This window comes from Nicotiana attenuata, unplaced genomic scaffold (assembly GCF_001879085.1).
Source record: "Nicotiana attenuata strain UT unplaced genomic scaffold, NIATTr2, whole genome shotgun sequence".
In the NCBI taxonomy this organism is placed as follows: Eukaryota; Viridiplantae; Streptophyta; class Magnoliopsida; order Solanales; family Solanaceae; genus Nicotiana; species Nicotiana attenuata.
The window spans coordinates 68,435-82,657 of record NW_017671805.1 but is presented as its reverse complement, the minus strand read 5'-3'; the positions used below and the strand labels follow the sequence as shown (position 1 = coordinate 82,657).

At 37.6% G+C, this 14,223-nt stretch overlaps 1 protein-coding gene across 2 annotated transcripts; it reads left to right on the top strand.

Annotated features, from left to right (window-relative positions):
- Positions 1-1,447: 1,447 nt before the first annotated feature.
- Positions 1,448-11,210, top strand: LOC109210331 (calcineurin B-like protein 10). Of its 2 annotated transcripts, XM_019373732.1 has the most exons (10): positions 1,448-1,585; positions 1,665-1,848; positions 1,944-2,026; positions 7,408-7,467; positions 8,175-8,283; positions 8,381-8,433; positions 9,725-9,805; positions 9,887-9,999; positions 10,477-10,561; positions 10,680-10,770. In XM_019373732.1, exons 1-9 carry the CDS (start codon positions 1,562-1,564, stop codon positions 10,523-10,525), a joined length of 756 nt encoding a protein of 251 aa, XP_019229277.1. In that variant the 5' UTR covers positions 1,448-1,561; the 3' UTR covers positions 10,526-10,561; positions 10,680-10,770. The 2 variants fall into 2 exon arrangements, with proteins under 2 accessions (XP_019229277.1, XP_019229276.1); XM_019373731.1 differs by lacking the exon at positions 10,477-10,561 and having other exon boundaries at positions 10,680-11,210.
- The last annotated feature ends 3,013 nt before the right edge of the window (positions 11,211-14,223 follow it).

Here is a 14,223-nt window from a genome sequence, read left to right as displayed (position 1 = left end):
ACCGTAGTTGAACTTACTGGTGAAGGCGCATAGCCTGAATCTTGGTTCAACCGTAGTTGAACTTACTGGTGAAGGCCATAGCCTGCCTGAATCTTGGTCTTGGTTCAACCGTAGTTGAACTTACTGGCGAAGGCGCATAGCCTGAATCTTGGTTCAACCGTAGTTGAACTTACTGGGGAAGGCGCATAGCCTTGATTTCCAGTTCAACTGTTGTTGAACTTTGTCGATCTTGATGACGAAGGCTCATGGCCTGAGTCCCAGTTCAACTGTTGTTAAACTTTGTCGATCTTGATGACGAAGGCTCATGGCCTGAGTCCCAGTTCAACTGTTGTTAAACTTTGTCGATCTTGATGACGAAGGCTCATGGCCTGAGTCCCAGTTCAACTGTTGTTAAACTTTGTCGATCTTGATGACGAAGGCACATGGCCTGAGTCCCATATTGTGGGTATTGAGTGCTGAAGCTCGGTTTGGATTCGAGACCTTGAGCGGCTCATCCGTTGTCCTCCCAACCAGGGTATATAGGCTGTCTTGAGGCGACTCTCGGCTCGAGATATCTCCGTGCCGGTTTCTGCCCGGAGCTCGTATCAGGGATGTGGGAGATGCCTTGCAGAGACCTCCCCTTAGGAGGGGGGGGGAGGCTTCTTCTTTTCGTTTGCACTATCTGAGATCGGAGAGAGAGAGGACTTAGATCTTGATTTGAGATCTTCGAGTTCCCCTTCGAGTTTGGCGTTTCTTTTCTTTTGGTCCATGGAAGAACTACGCGATTTTGCTAGGAAATCCCCACAGACGGCGCCAAATTGTTTGACTCAAAAGTTATTATATACCTTATGAGCATAAAACAATATAAATAAATTACGGGAAAATCATAGCAAACCGTAATAATCCGTTGGACCAAATGAAAGAAACGAAAATAAGTACTCAGGATTAGGGGGAGAAACATTAGAAGCCTTTATTGATAATATTGGTTTGGTCTGCCTCTCCGTGAAGAGGTTCAGAGCCTTACAATGGTGTTCCTCTTGCCCATAATTTTTGGTATCGTTGACCATTGTCTCTCTCCCTCTAGTGGTGAAGAAGAAGCCAGCCCCCTCCCCCCTCTTCTAGGGTTTCCTCTCTTGGTATTTATAGCTGTGAGCTTCGTGAGCTGGCAATAAGTGGCCGTGACCACGTTGGGATTTCGCCTTTATGGAGGCGGATAGGCCATGGCCTTGCTGATCGAACCAGATGCGGGTTGAATATCGTTAATTCTGAGTGGTCGTGCTACTAATTAATCATGAATTAGCCTAAGACGGAATTAGCCTCGTTAATTATCGTGGGGTCGGATTCTGACCCATACATTCATATAATATAATATAAAGTTAAGAAATTAATTTAGCATACTTAATGAGAATAATATTAGACGACGAGGAAAAAATATAAATAGACGTGTTCAATCCTTTCAATACAATTCCGCACACACCAAAAAAACACACACCGTCATTTCTCTCTCTCTCTATATCCTCTCTGTCTTTTCAATTATTGGTAATCTGGACCAGGTGGTACAGAAGAAATGTGATAAAAATCAATGGATTCAACCCGCGATTCTCTGGTAATTCAACAAACTCAATCTTGTTAGTTTTTAATGTATAATTTTCTGGGTATTCATTGATCTCTTATGATTTCTTCAGAGTTCGAGTTCATTGACAATCTCAGAGAAAATATGTGCTGCATTTTTCCCAATAATAGCACTCATTGAAGCTTTAATCTACGCTGCTTCTGGTTGTCTGGAATGTCAGCATTTGTACCGTCCCAACAAGAAGAAGTTGGGTTATGATTATACGGACCTTGCCCGTCTTGCCAACGAATCTCGATGTAATTGATATTCCCCTTTTCCTTCTTTTTTTTCCTTCTTCTTTTTGCTGGAAATTTGAATTGTTTTTTTGTTGTTGTGAAATTTGATTTTGCAGTTAATGTAAATGAAGTGGAAGCGTTATACGAGTTGTTTAAGAAGTTGAGTTGTTCTATTATTGATGATGGTTTGATACATAAGGTGAGTTTGTTTCCTTTTTGCCTTATGCTTTTGTTGTTATTACTCCTTTATTACTTGATCTAATACCTCCTCTATCTGTAAAGTACATAGACAATAGAGAAATCTCTCTTATGTTGTATTCAAGAAGTAACAAGTATATATACAAGTACATAGAGCCTTAACTATGGAAAGAATCAAAAAGGAAATCCTATAAATCTGTTGTGAATCCCTATAATTATGCTAGCTATGTATATTACATAAGATTATGTCTACATTCATTATCTAACACTCCCCTCAAGCTGGAGCATAGATATTGATCATGCCCAGCTTGTTACAAAGGTAATCAACTCGAATTCCATTCAACGCCTTTGTGAACAAATCAGCCGGTTGCTCTCCTGTCTTCATGTAGCCAGTGGAGATCAAGTTCTCCTGAATCTTCTCACGAATAAAATGGCAGTCAACCTCAATATGCTTAGTTCTTTCATGATACACCGGATTTGACGCAATATGGAGGGCAGCTTGATTGTCACACCAGAGTTTTGCTGGTATTGGATGCTCTAACCCAATTTCAGTTAACAGATGATGTATCCACATAATTTCACATGTAGACTGTGACATAGCTCTATACTCGGATTCTGCACTGGAGCGAGATACAACACTTTGCTTCTTACTCCTCCATGATACCAGGTTTCCTCCAACAAAGACACAATAACCTGTAGTAGATCTTCTGTCAATTTTCGATCCAGCCCAGTCAGCATCTGCAAAACACTCAATACGAGTATGATTGTGATTGCTATATAATATGCCAAGTCCAGGAGCTCCTTTCAAGTAACACAAAATCTGTTCCAAAGTTGCCCAATGTTTGACCGTTGGTGCAGACATGAACTAGCTAACAACACTTACCGCAAAAGCAATATCTGGACGAGTCACAGTAAGGTAGTTTAATTTCCCAACTAACCTCCTGTATCTCTTTGGATCGTCAAAAGGATCACCATCATCTTTCATAAGATGCACATTAGGAACCATTGGAGTACTGCAAGGTTTAGCTGCCAACATTCCAGTTTCTGCAAGCAAGTCAAGAACGTACTTTCTCTGAGACAAAAGAATTCCCTTCTTGCTTCTATTTACTTCTACTCCCAAAAAGTATTTCAACTGGCCCAAGTCCTTTGTATGAAACCTAGTATGTAGAAAAGACTTGAGGGAGGAAATCCTCGCATAGTCACTTCCTGTGATAACAATATCATCAACATATACAACAAGGAGAATAGTGCCAGCTACTGATTTCCGATAGAAGACTGAGTGATCGCACTTACTCATTTTCAACCCAAACTCCTGAACTACCTCACTAAACTTGCCAAACCAAGCTCGAGGACTCTGCTTCAAGCCATACAAGGACTTCTTCAAATGACAGACTTCCCCATACTCCCCCTGAGCAACAAAACCGGGTGGTTGATCCATATACACTTCCTCCTGAAGATCACCATGAAGGAACACATTCTTGATATCCAACTGATGTAAAGGCCAATTCTCGGACGCAGCTAGAGAAATAAATAAGCAGACAGAAGTGAGTTTGGCAACCGGGGAGAAGGTGTCAGAATAATCCACCCATAAGTTTGAGCATACCCTTTCGCCACAAGTCTGGCCTTAAGTCTTGGCCTTAAGTCTTGCCACAGAACCATCTAGATTAACTTTAACTGTAAAGACCCACTTGCATCCCACTGGTTTCTTTCCCTTAGGTAAATCTACCAAATCCCATTTGTGGTTGTCCTCTAAAGCATGTATTTCCTCAAGCATTGCATCAGACCATCCAGAATGATTCAAAGCCTCCTTCACTGTTTTGGGTACGGAGATGGAGTCTAGAGAAGCAATCATAGATCTAGACGTAGAGGATAAGTGGTCATAGGAAACAAAGTTAGCAACAGAATATGTCGATTTGCAAGTACGTGTACCTTTGCGAAGAGCAATAGGAAGGTCTAGGTTATCTTGAGGATCAGGCAAAGGAGGATCAGATGATGCAGTAATTGGTACGGGACATGTATCATTTGTCTCTCGCCTCCGCGAATAAACTTGAACAATTGGAGGTCTTGCTGGAGCAGGTACTGAAGGCATAATAGTTGATTGGTGCTCAATAGAAGAACTGGGAGATCAAAGAGTATCATCTGATTGTTCTGTCAAAGTACGGGTAACCTGATATACTAGCCACTCATCTTCCTCCCCCTGGCTTGTAGAAATGGGAGGTGCATAGAAGAATGGTGTAGCCTCTGAAAATACCACATCAGTTGACACTAAATATTTGCCAAGCTCAGTAGAATAACATCGATACCACTTCTGAAGGCGAGAATAGCCCAGGAAAACACACTTTACAGCCTTGGGATCCAACTTGGTAAGAGATGGTCGAACATCTCGAACATAACATGTGCTTCCAAACACCTTAGGTTCCACCGAAAATAATGACTTGTTCGGAAAAAGAACACTATAAGGCACATTACCATCGAGTACACTAGATGGCATGCGATTAATCAGAAAACAAGCCGTAGAAACTGCATCAGCCCAGAACTGTTTAGGAACCTTCATTTGGAATAAAAGTGCTCGAGCTGTCTCAAGTAGATGCCTATTCTTCCTCTCAGCAACTCCATTTTGAGAGGGTGTATCAACACATGAAGACTGATGTAATATACCATGTTGCCTCATGTAGGACTGAAATAACTCTAACATGTATTCTTTAGCGTTATCACTCCTTAGAGTACGTACTGAAGCATTGAATTAAGTTTTGACTTCAGCCCAAAAGGCAGAAAAATGAGTAAACACTTCAGAGCGGCTCTTCATAAAGTAAATCCAAGTCATTCGAGAAAAATCATCTATAAAAGTGACAAAATACTTATGCCCAATTTTAGAAACAACCGGACATGGTCCCCAAACATCAGAATGGACTAACTCAAAAGCTGACACAGCTCGCTTATTAACCCTTGGACTTAACGAGATGCGATGGTGTTTTGCAAATCGGCATGACTCACAATCCAATGATGAAGTATTCTGAAACTGAGGACAGAGTTTCTTTAACAAAGGCAAAGAGGGATGTCCAAGTAGGGCTGTGCATAATTTGGTAAATACCGAATTACCGTACCGAAACCGAAAATTTTGGTATTTGGTATTCGATATTTTGGTATTCGGTATGGTATTTGGTTTAAATTTTAAAAAATATTGGTATTAGGTATGGTATTTGGTATTTTAAAATGAAATACCGAAATACCGATACCGTACCGAAATATATATTTATTACACAATACACATATTATTAATCAGAACATAAATATAAAAATCTAAAATTTTACTTTCCTTTGTTATCTAAGTTCATCAATTAACTCTAAGCAAGTAACAAGACATTTTTAATGATCAAACTTATTCTTTTATGTACCGTTTTCTCTCTCCGGGTTGATATTTGCTAGTTTTGGATAAACCTTTTGTCAACAAATATTTTTAGTTTTGTACTTTTGAGTACTTTAATTTGGAATATTACAGTCCATGACTCTATGCACTAGTTAGTATTCAAACCGAATAAATCGAGGTTACCAAATCGAATAAACCGAAACCGAAAGGAGAAAAACCGAACCATACCGAATTTAATTAGATACGGTATTGGTATTGCATTTTAAGAAACCGAATACCGAAAATACCGAACCGAAATGTTTAAATACCGTACCGTACCGACCGACGAACACCCATATGTCCAAGTCGACAATGTGCTTCAAAAGGAGACACGATACTAGAGCATGCAACAGACCGTGGCTCCTATTCATCAAGGATGTAGAGATCACCAGATATATATCCTTTACCAATAACCTGCATCGTCTTAAGATCTAGAAACAAACAATGATCGGGAAAGAATGCAACACAACAATTAAGGTCTTTGGTAATTTTACTAATAGAAATCAAGTTAAAGGCCAAGTTTGGTAGACTTAATACAGATGACAGGGTAATAGAGGAAGTTGGTTTAACAGTCCCAGATCCAACACTGCTACAAGTTGATCCATCAGCTACAGTAACCGGAGAGGGTGCTTTATGTGAGCGAAAGCTAGAAAAAATATTTGGATTACCTGTCATGTGATTTATAGCACCTGAATCGATCATCCCATTTATTGGAAGAGGTGATAAGACATGTTTTATCCGACCCAGCAAAGGCAGTAACTGAAGAAGATTCCTTAATTGATTTATGATATTGAAGGAATTTTAGAAACTCATCCGAAACCAAGATTGTTGGACTAGGAGTTGTTGCATTATTATACTTTAACATCATTTCCCCGAAGCTGAAAGATACCCAAACAGATCCTGGTAGATACGAAATCAACAATCTATTGAACAGGATTCAACTTTAATAATCCACTCAACCAAATCAGAGAACCAAACGAATTTGCCCTCAACTCAAACAAAATCAGAGACCAACAAAGTTTCTGATAAGGAAAGACCCAACAGACAATATCAAGTCACTAATCGATCACCACAGTGAGTCAAAAATAAAGATGCAAGGTTCTCACACAGGCAGCCTCCAAGAAAAATACCACAGAATTAAAGAAATCGAATAACCAATAAACCAAACTCAAACCTGACCAAACAAAGTGAGAATAAGATCTAGTCTGAGGTTGTTCTTTGCCAAAATGTGGTTCTATGATCAGAGAACCACCACAAGTCAACTGGAAATGTCAAAAAGACCTCAGATTAGCTTCCGGCCAAGGAATTTCCGGCAGCGGATTCGACTCAACTCCGACGAGCAGTAGACCTGCTCTGATACCATGATAAGAATGGACCTTGGGCCTAACTCAACCCCAAAAGCTAGCTTATGAGGTGAGGATTGCCCAAGCCATATAAGGAGACCAAGGACCTCAAATCCCTCCGATGTGGGACAACTCAAGACCCCCCTCACGCCCAGGCCTCTGGAGCGTGGACAACATAAATGGGGGCCCAACATCGGTAACAATAATTGGGATGGGCCTGGCTCTGATACCATGTAAAGTACAGAGACAATAGAGAAATCTCTCTTATGTTGTATTCAAGAAGTAACAAGTATATATACAAGTACATAGAGCCTTAACTATGGAAAGAATCAAAAAGGAAATCCTATAAATCTGTTGTGAATCCCTATAATTATGCTAGCTATGTATATTACATAAGATTATGTCTACATTCAGATTATGTCTACATTCATTATCTAACAATCTCAATTGATAATTTGGGATAACAATGTTCTTTTTTCCTTCTTTACTAAATTGGCAATATCAGTTCTGCCAAGCTTTTAGATCTTTGAGTGGCCTTTCCCCTTTTCCTTTTTTACTTTTTTTTCTAACTGAAGTATATGCAGAAGTTTGAAAATATTGTTATGTTGTTTTAATCTTTTGCTTTCTTTTCAGGAAGAGCTTCAGCTAGCATTATTTCAAACTCCATATGGTGAGAATCTCTTTTTGGACCGGGTAAATGCTCTAAAACTTCTGTTCCTAGTTCATCTCATGTTCTCTCTTGGAAAATCTGTCTCCTATTCTATAAGAATAATGATAATGCTAGCACATTATATGCGGCTAATGTTAGAATTGAATTTCCTAAGAATGCCACTTTACTTGCACTTTGATGCTTCAGCTGAAAAAGACAGGTTACCGTTGTTGTTAAAAACTGGCTATCCGTGGTCATGGATCGGTAACCCTGGATGCATCGGATTGATTATATTTTTCCTGTCCACAAGCTGATGCCAAATAAACTGATACCTTGGTGTTTGTAGTGTATAATATTCACTCTGTAAATTTCAGTCGAACTCATTTGCATTCCTCATTGTTGAACAGGTATCATTGTATGATTCTGGAGACAAACCCTAAACCTAATGCTACATAAAACAGTCATTCTGACCTTTTAGTAACCTTATTTGTTCCATCTGAATTTCGTCTTACTCTAAATAAGTTAAGCTACTGTGTGTTAATGTTTGTGGTTCTTTACGTGTAGTATCTTGTTCAAACTATATTGGGGATACGCTCCTTTCTAGCGGTTGACATACAAATTGGAGATAGCTTAAAAATGAGGAAAGGGTTATAAGAAATCTGCCTTGCATCAACTTTGGCTGACCTTATTTCTTCATCAAGAAATTGTCTCTAGTTTCATGTTAATGAACTTTCCAGTTCCTTTTCTGCAGGTTTTTGATCTTTTTGATGAAAAGCAGAATGGAGTCATTGAGTTTGAGGAATTTATCCATGCACTTAATATCTTCCATCCCTATGCTCCAGTAGAAGACAAAATAGACTGTAAGGGTGCAAGGGGGCGTTCTTTTAGTTAAATAGTAACTCAAGTCATCTGATGATTGTAATTAATTGTAATCACTTTTTTTGGGTTCTCTTGCAGTTGCTTTCAGGTTGTATGATTTACGACAAACTGGGTTCATCGAGCGAGAAGAAGTGAGTAAACAAGTTTGAAATTCCTTTTTAATTTACTCCGAAGATGTGATATTACCAGATGCTTTTTAAATGACTACCTTCGATTTTAGCAATAAATGATAACCTGCACTCTTTAGTGTTTATTCAGAAATACTGGGAATGATTGGAATATAGCTTTTTCTTCCGTAATTGCACAACTACAGTCAAACCTATCTATAATAGCATCGTTTGTTTCGAAAATTTTTGGCTGCTATAGTGAAAATATATTATAACATAACATGAAAATTTGGTTCCACAGAAAAGTTGGTTGTTATGGTGAAGTGCTGTTACAAAGGATGTCGGTTATAGAGAGGTCTGACTAGCCACCCATGTGAACACTTTACTTATTAAAAAAAGAACTAAGTTGCCACCAATGTGAACCTAGAAAGTTGATTGGTTCTGAAACTGAAGCTAGAATATAGATCTGATGATGTCTCAAAAACTATTCTGGATGAAAAATGATTAATTCGTAAAGCCAGATGGGAATGTGATTGCAAGTGATCATTCATAAACTCAGACCGGATTATACATCTAAGAATATCAAACTAGTGTTTTTTCCCTCTAAGTGGGACAGAAGAGGGAGACCGCACAAGGGTTCATACAGGATATTTACCATAAGGTAATTACTTCAACTTATTAAAAGCTGTTACAGCTGATATAAAGCGTTGAAGTTGATAATATTTTGGCAGCAGTTAAGATGCTATGAGGACCAATTCTTGATAGCTTTATATACTTGGAAAGTGCGTTGAACTTGCAAGCTTTCCTACACCTGCTCCATATAATGTGATAAAATCCGTAGCTGATAAATACTGATCCAAGACTTGTCAGAAGTCATCATTTATCCTTCTATTAAGCAAGAATGCCCTCCTTTTTTCTTCTGTTGTTGATTCAGTGCATTTGAAATACAGACGCTCAGTTTCATGTAGTACTGGTTAAATAAAGTACGTCTACGGATCATTGTTGTAACTACTGAATGTTTGTGCATATGTTGATGCAATAAAGGTTGCAATCCATAGATAGCCTTTGAGTTTATGGTTACTGAAATCGGGAATGTTTAGGCTAGGTTGTGTGTGTCCTTGGGTGGGAGAGAGAAGAGGCAGCTTCCAGAAAAGCGTGACCAATCTTTCCTGGAAATTCATCTGTATGCTTTCAATTATTTTAACTTTCAGCAGAATCTCCTCGCAATGTTCTGTTTATTAAGTTGACATCTAATTTACTTCTATATTTCTATATACTTTTATCAAACGAATTGATCGAAAATTTCCTCATTTAGGTTAAGCAAATGGTAATTGCAATTCTGATGGAATCTGAAATGAAACTATCTGATGAACTGGTTGAGGAAATTATTGATAAGGTATACTTTCGTCAAGGTGAATCTTTTCTCTGAACCTATGTCTGCAAAATCATAATATTTATGTCTCCATGTTTCCGACAGACATTTGCTGATGCTGATTCCGATGGGGATGGTAAGATTGATAAGAAGGACTGGAAAGACTTCGCTGTTAGACACCCCTCATTGCTGAAGAACATGACCCTTCCCTATTTGAAGTATGTTAACTGTTCTTCTCTATCGTGGCTTCTGTGCTTTTATTATTGTTGATTCAACCTCCGTGCAAGCCATCAGATATTAGGTCTGGATTTGAGATCTTTTCTTGTCTTGCTGTCTCTCTTTCTTCCCTCTTCGGTTTCTCTTTTGCCATACTTGTTTTGTTAAATAGGAAGGGAGGGGGAAAATAAAGTGAATGAGAAACTAAACCCCCCATCCCCACTTAAAAAGAAGAAGAAAAACATTCTCATTTGGTTCAGGAGAGAATAAGTGAAGGTTAATAGTATTGGGGATCGTGTTTCGATCCCCAAACAAAAGAAGGAAGGAAGCTTGTGATAGCTACTCATTATCTCCTGAGTAGTCAAAAATTTCTGGACACAAGATATGAACATCCTTTACCTTGTGCATTCCTTTTCCTTTGCCTTTGAACTCTATTCTGTTTGGTGGGTCATCTTATCAGTGAAATTCTTTCCTCACAGGAGGAATACCCTATTATGTGGCCAAAAGAAAATTGGTGTTCTTCTCTGATGTTTTGCTTCATTTCCTTGGTAACAAATCAGAGAAGTAAAAACTTTTCCATGTTCTCTTCCTACACCTTAATGCGCTTTCGGTGAAAACCTTTGCATTTCCTAGTCAGAAGGAAACCTTCGCAAATATTGATTTCTTGTGCTTCATTTTACAGGGACATCACTACTGCATTCCCGAGTTTTGTTTTTCATACACAGGTTGAGGACTATGAGAAAAGCCATTTGTTGTGACACGTGGTGTACTAGATCATAGCGTTGCGATGTGATTGGAGCTGGGAATGTCTTTAGTCTGGGTAAATACTTTCAGCCATTGCAAGAAATGTCCTCCATTAGTAACAGGAGACATGCTGGTCATCAAGCCTAAAGAAGCAGCCAGCGGCGCTTCTTCTAGTGAAATGGCATAAGCTGCCATCGGTATCTCATTTATTTTCACTATCAATCTGTAAAATCTCTTGTATATGATGGTGGTTGAGAAGATTGATTAGTGAATCTTCAAATGTATTCCCCCCCTCCACACCTATGCAATCTAGTTAGAATATGCTGTGTACTTAGCCCTACCCTCACCCCCTCAAAAACCAAAAAAAAAAAAAGAAGAAAAATTGCCATGTAAATACATTTTTGCCATTATTGTTTCTTTTGGTTATGAAATGTTGGTTTGTTGTTATTCTACATCACTGCTGTATAGAGATCTTCGCGCTATTTTTCAATCAGTTAGAAAGTTTGTTCTGTAGTGTCAAGTGGCTGTTTCTTTATAGTGTCTTCACATGCTTCCAGTTCAGAAATCCTTCCTTTTCATGAATTGCCAGTTAGATGGCTTCTGCATGTTGTACAGTTCTGGCTGCTGCGTGACTCAGAATTTTCAGATGATCATTTGGTTGAGATTTTCTTTTTATGCCATTAGCTAACTTTTGATTCTTTATCTCATCCATTAGTTTCAGAAGGTTGGCACCATTAACTGTTGGTCTTGTTTTCAAATAAATTTCATCGGATTTTACTATGTTGGTTTTGGAAAACGACCCTCTTTGAGTTTTGTCTAGGACCGCTAGTGGTGTATGTTGTGTTCACACTATTTTTTTTGTTTTGCATAGTATTGTGTTGTTTCCCTTCCACTTATTTGCTCTCTCACAACACTGTTATTATTTTTTCTAGTTTCTTTTGTTGTTACGGATCTGTTCTTTTGTTCTTTTATAATATTATTATATTTTCTGTTGAGCAGAGGGTTTTCCGAAAACAACCTCTAGGTATGTGTACACTCTACCCTCCCTAAACCGTATTGGGATTTTAATGGGTTGTGTTGTTGTGATTTTGGAAAATGATCGAGTTTATTTGACAGTACATGAAAAATGTACGATGAGTGTGAATAAACTTTTAAAGAGTCACTGGTTCACAGACAAGATAAAGGAGGGTGTTTGGATTGGCTTTTAAGCTGTTCAAATCAGCTTTTAAGCTCTTTTTAGCTTTTTTCAGTGTTTGGGAATGTCAGAAAAGTGCTTAAAATATATTTAAAACTGCTTAAAACAAGCCAAAAGCAATAAGCTGGACAACCCCAACTTATTGCTTTTTGGCTTAAAAGCTATTTCTGCTGAAAAACCACTTTTTTTAAGCCAATCCAAACGGGCTCAAGATGGGAACATATAGCTCAACATATATATTATAGGGAAAATTTCATATAAGAACAACTGAGATCCCTACTTTTCAATTTTATAGCCTATATTTCAATTTACAACCAACTAGCCCAAAAATAATTGGCTAAGACTCAACATCCAACTCCAATAAATTCTTGGAACTACTATTTAATTTTAAAAAAAGATTGCTCAAGCTTTTAAGTTAATTTTTGAATCAGCAACTGTAACTCAAATATTAGTTACCAAATCCATTTGAATGGTGAAAATTAGATTTTTAAAAAGCTTAAATATGTGGGTTTAGATTCCGCATTTGATTTTGTGAGAAATTTGGAGTGGGTGCTATTAAGAATTGTTAGAAATAGCATAAGGAGGTTGCATTTAAAATTTGAAGTCATTTAATGGAGATTTGGACTGGTTTTGAACAAGAATTGCAACTGAAAGTCGTGGAAGAAGTTCGTCTACAAATGCGTGTATAAAGGTGTATAAAAGTGTATAATAGCGTATAAGATGTGTTTATACACTCATATACACTATTATACAAAATTATACATAATTATACAAAAAACTGACTTCGTCTTCTTCCTTGCGTCTTTTCTAAAATTTAACTCAAATCTTGCTCAAATCTACTCAAAATCGCTTCAAATTTAAATTTTGAACTCCTTTTGATATTTTCAATCAATTAGAACAACACCTAATCCAAACAACTAACAAACTCAAAAAATCCTATTTTCGAAAGCAAAGCTTTAAATAGCCTTCAATGGTGTCTACTGTTCAATTTTCTTACATTGCAACCAGGTGACACAAGCGGAGAAGCAGTAATGGCGGACGGCCCCTTGAAGTATATATAGAAGATGTGAGAAGAAAATAGAGTGAAAGCAATGGTTGTGAGAACATAAATTTAACTCCATAGCTTTTAGAAGCAATGGTTGTAAGAACACAAATTTTGAATTTTCTAGTGCTTTCAAAATATGTACAATATGGGCTAAGTTGGGTAAAACGTAAAAACACAGGACATTTTTTGTTATGGTGTGATGTCAAGTGTATTTTCTTGTAATTCTTTATTTTATAATTCATATCGACTTAAAATGTCAATCAGTACATGCCACCGAACGCGTTTTCTGTAAATGTAATAAAACAAAATTAACAGGTAGACTTGATTTTTATATGTCAGAAAGACTTTTAAACAAAAATAAATTGTAAACAAAATCATTTGGTTACAATATTATGACTTCACTGGAGGGTTTTCGCTCAGAAAAAGCTATTTAGTGACATAGCCGGTGTCTCCCTTACTTGAGCTCCATTGTTAATTCTTCTGAGAATTTTCGTTATTCATTTGGTAATATTGACTTTGTATCTACTTACTCTATCTAGTCTAATACATGGAACACCTTTGAAAACTTGTTGAACAGCAAGTATTCTTTTATAATGGTGTTGTCCACCCAGCTTGTGTGCACCTCTACTATTCCACTCGATACCTGCTATCTCTTACGAGCATAGGTATTGCACAACTCTATTACTAGGCTGGAATTTGAACTGGTTTCACGCACTTAATTGACTATTAGGCTAGACTTTGAGTGTTGAGTATTCTATGGTTTCGACGGATAGGCAGAGTAGCTTATGAGCTTGAATTACCTCCAAAGTTAGAGTCAGTCCATTATCCAAGATACGGAAATACGGAAGTGCATTGGAGACCCTACTCGGATTGTCACAGTAGATGATGTTCGGATTTACAGAGGATCTATCCTACGAGGAGATTCCAGTGAGTAGTTTAAATCGACAAATCCGTAAGTTGAGGACCAAAAAGGTAGCCTCTATGTAACTTGTACTCCAAATATTTCTTTAGTCCTAGTAAGATACAACTATATAATATATTTTTCAAGAAAATTACACAATAATATGAGATAAGTCATAGCATTATACTAAAATATTCAATAACAAAGATAATAAAATTGCATAAAGCAAATATTACTAATTAATAAGTCATAATAAAAATTAACATAATCTAATACTATATAGTTCATGCTACATTAAGTGTAGGTCCCGTCATGCGCCGGGTCCGGGGCAATATCGAGTA

Coding starts and splice junctions, on each gene's coding strand:
- LOC109210331 (XM_019373731.1), top strand. CDS start 1,562: ATGGATTCAACCCGCGATTCTCTG. Junction 1,586..1,664: donor ATTCAACCCGCGATTCTCTG/GTAATTCAACAA, acceptor TGATTTCTTCAG/AGTTCGAGTTCATTGACAAT. Junction 2,027..7,407: donor ATGATGGTTTGATACATAAG/GTGAGTTTGTTT, acceptor CTTTCTTTTCAG/GAAGAGCTTCAGCTAGCATT.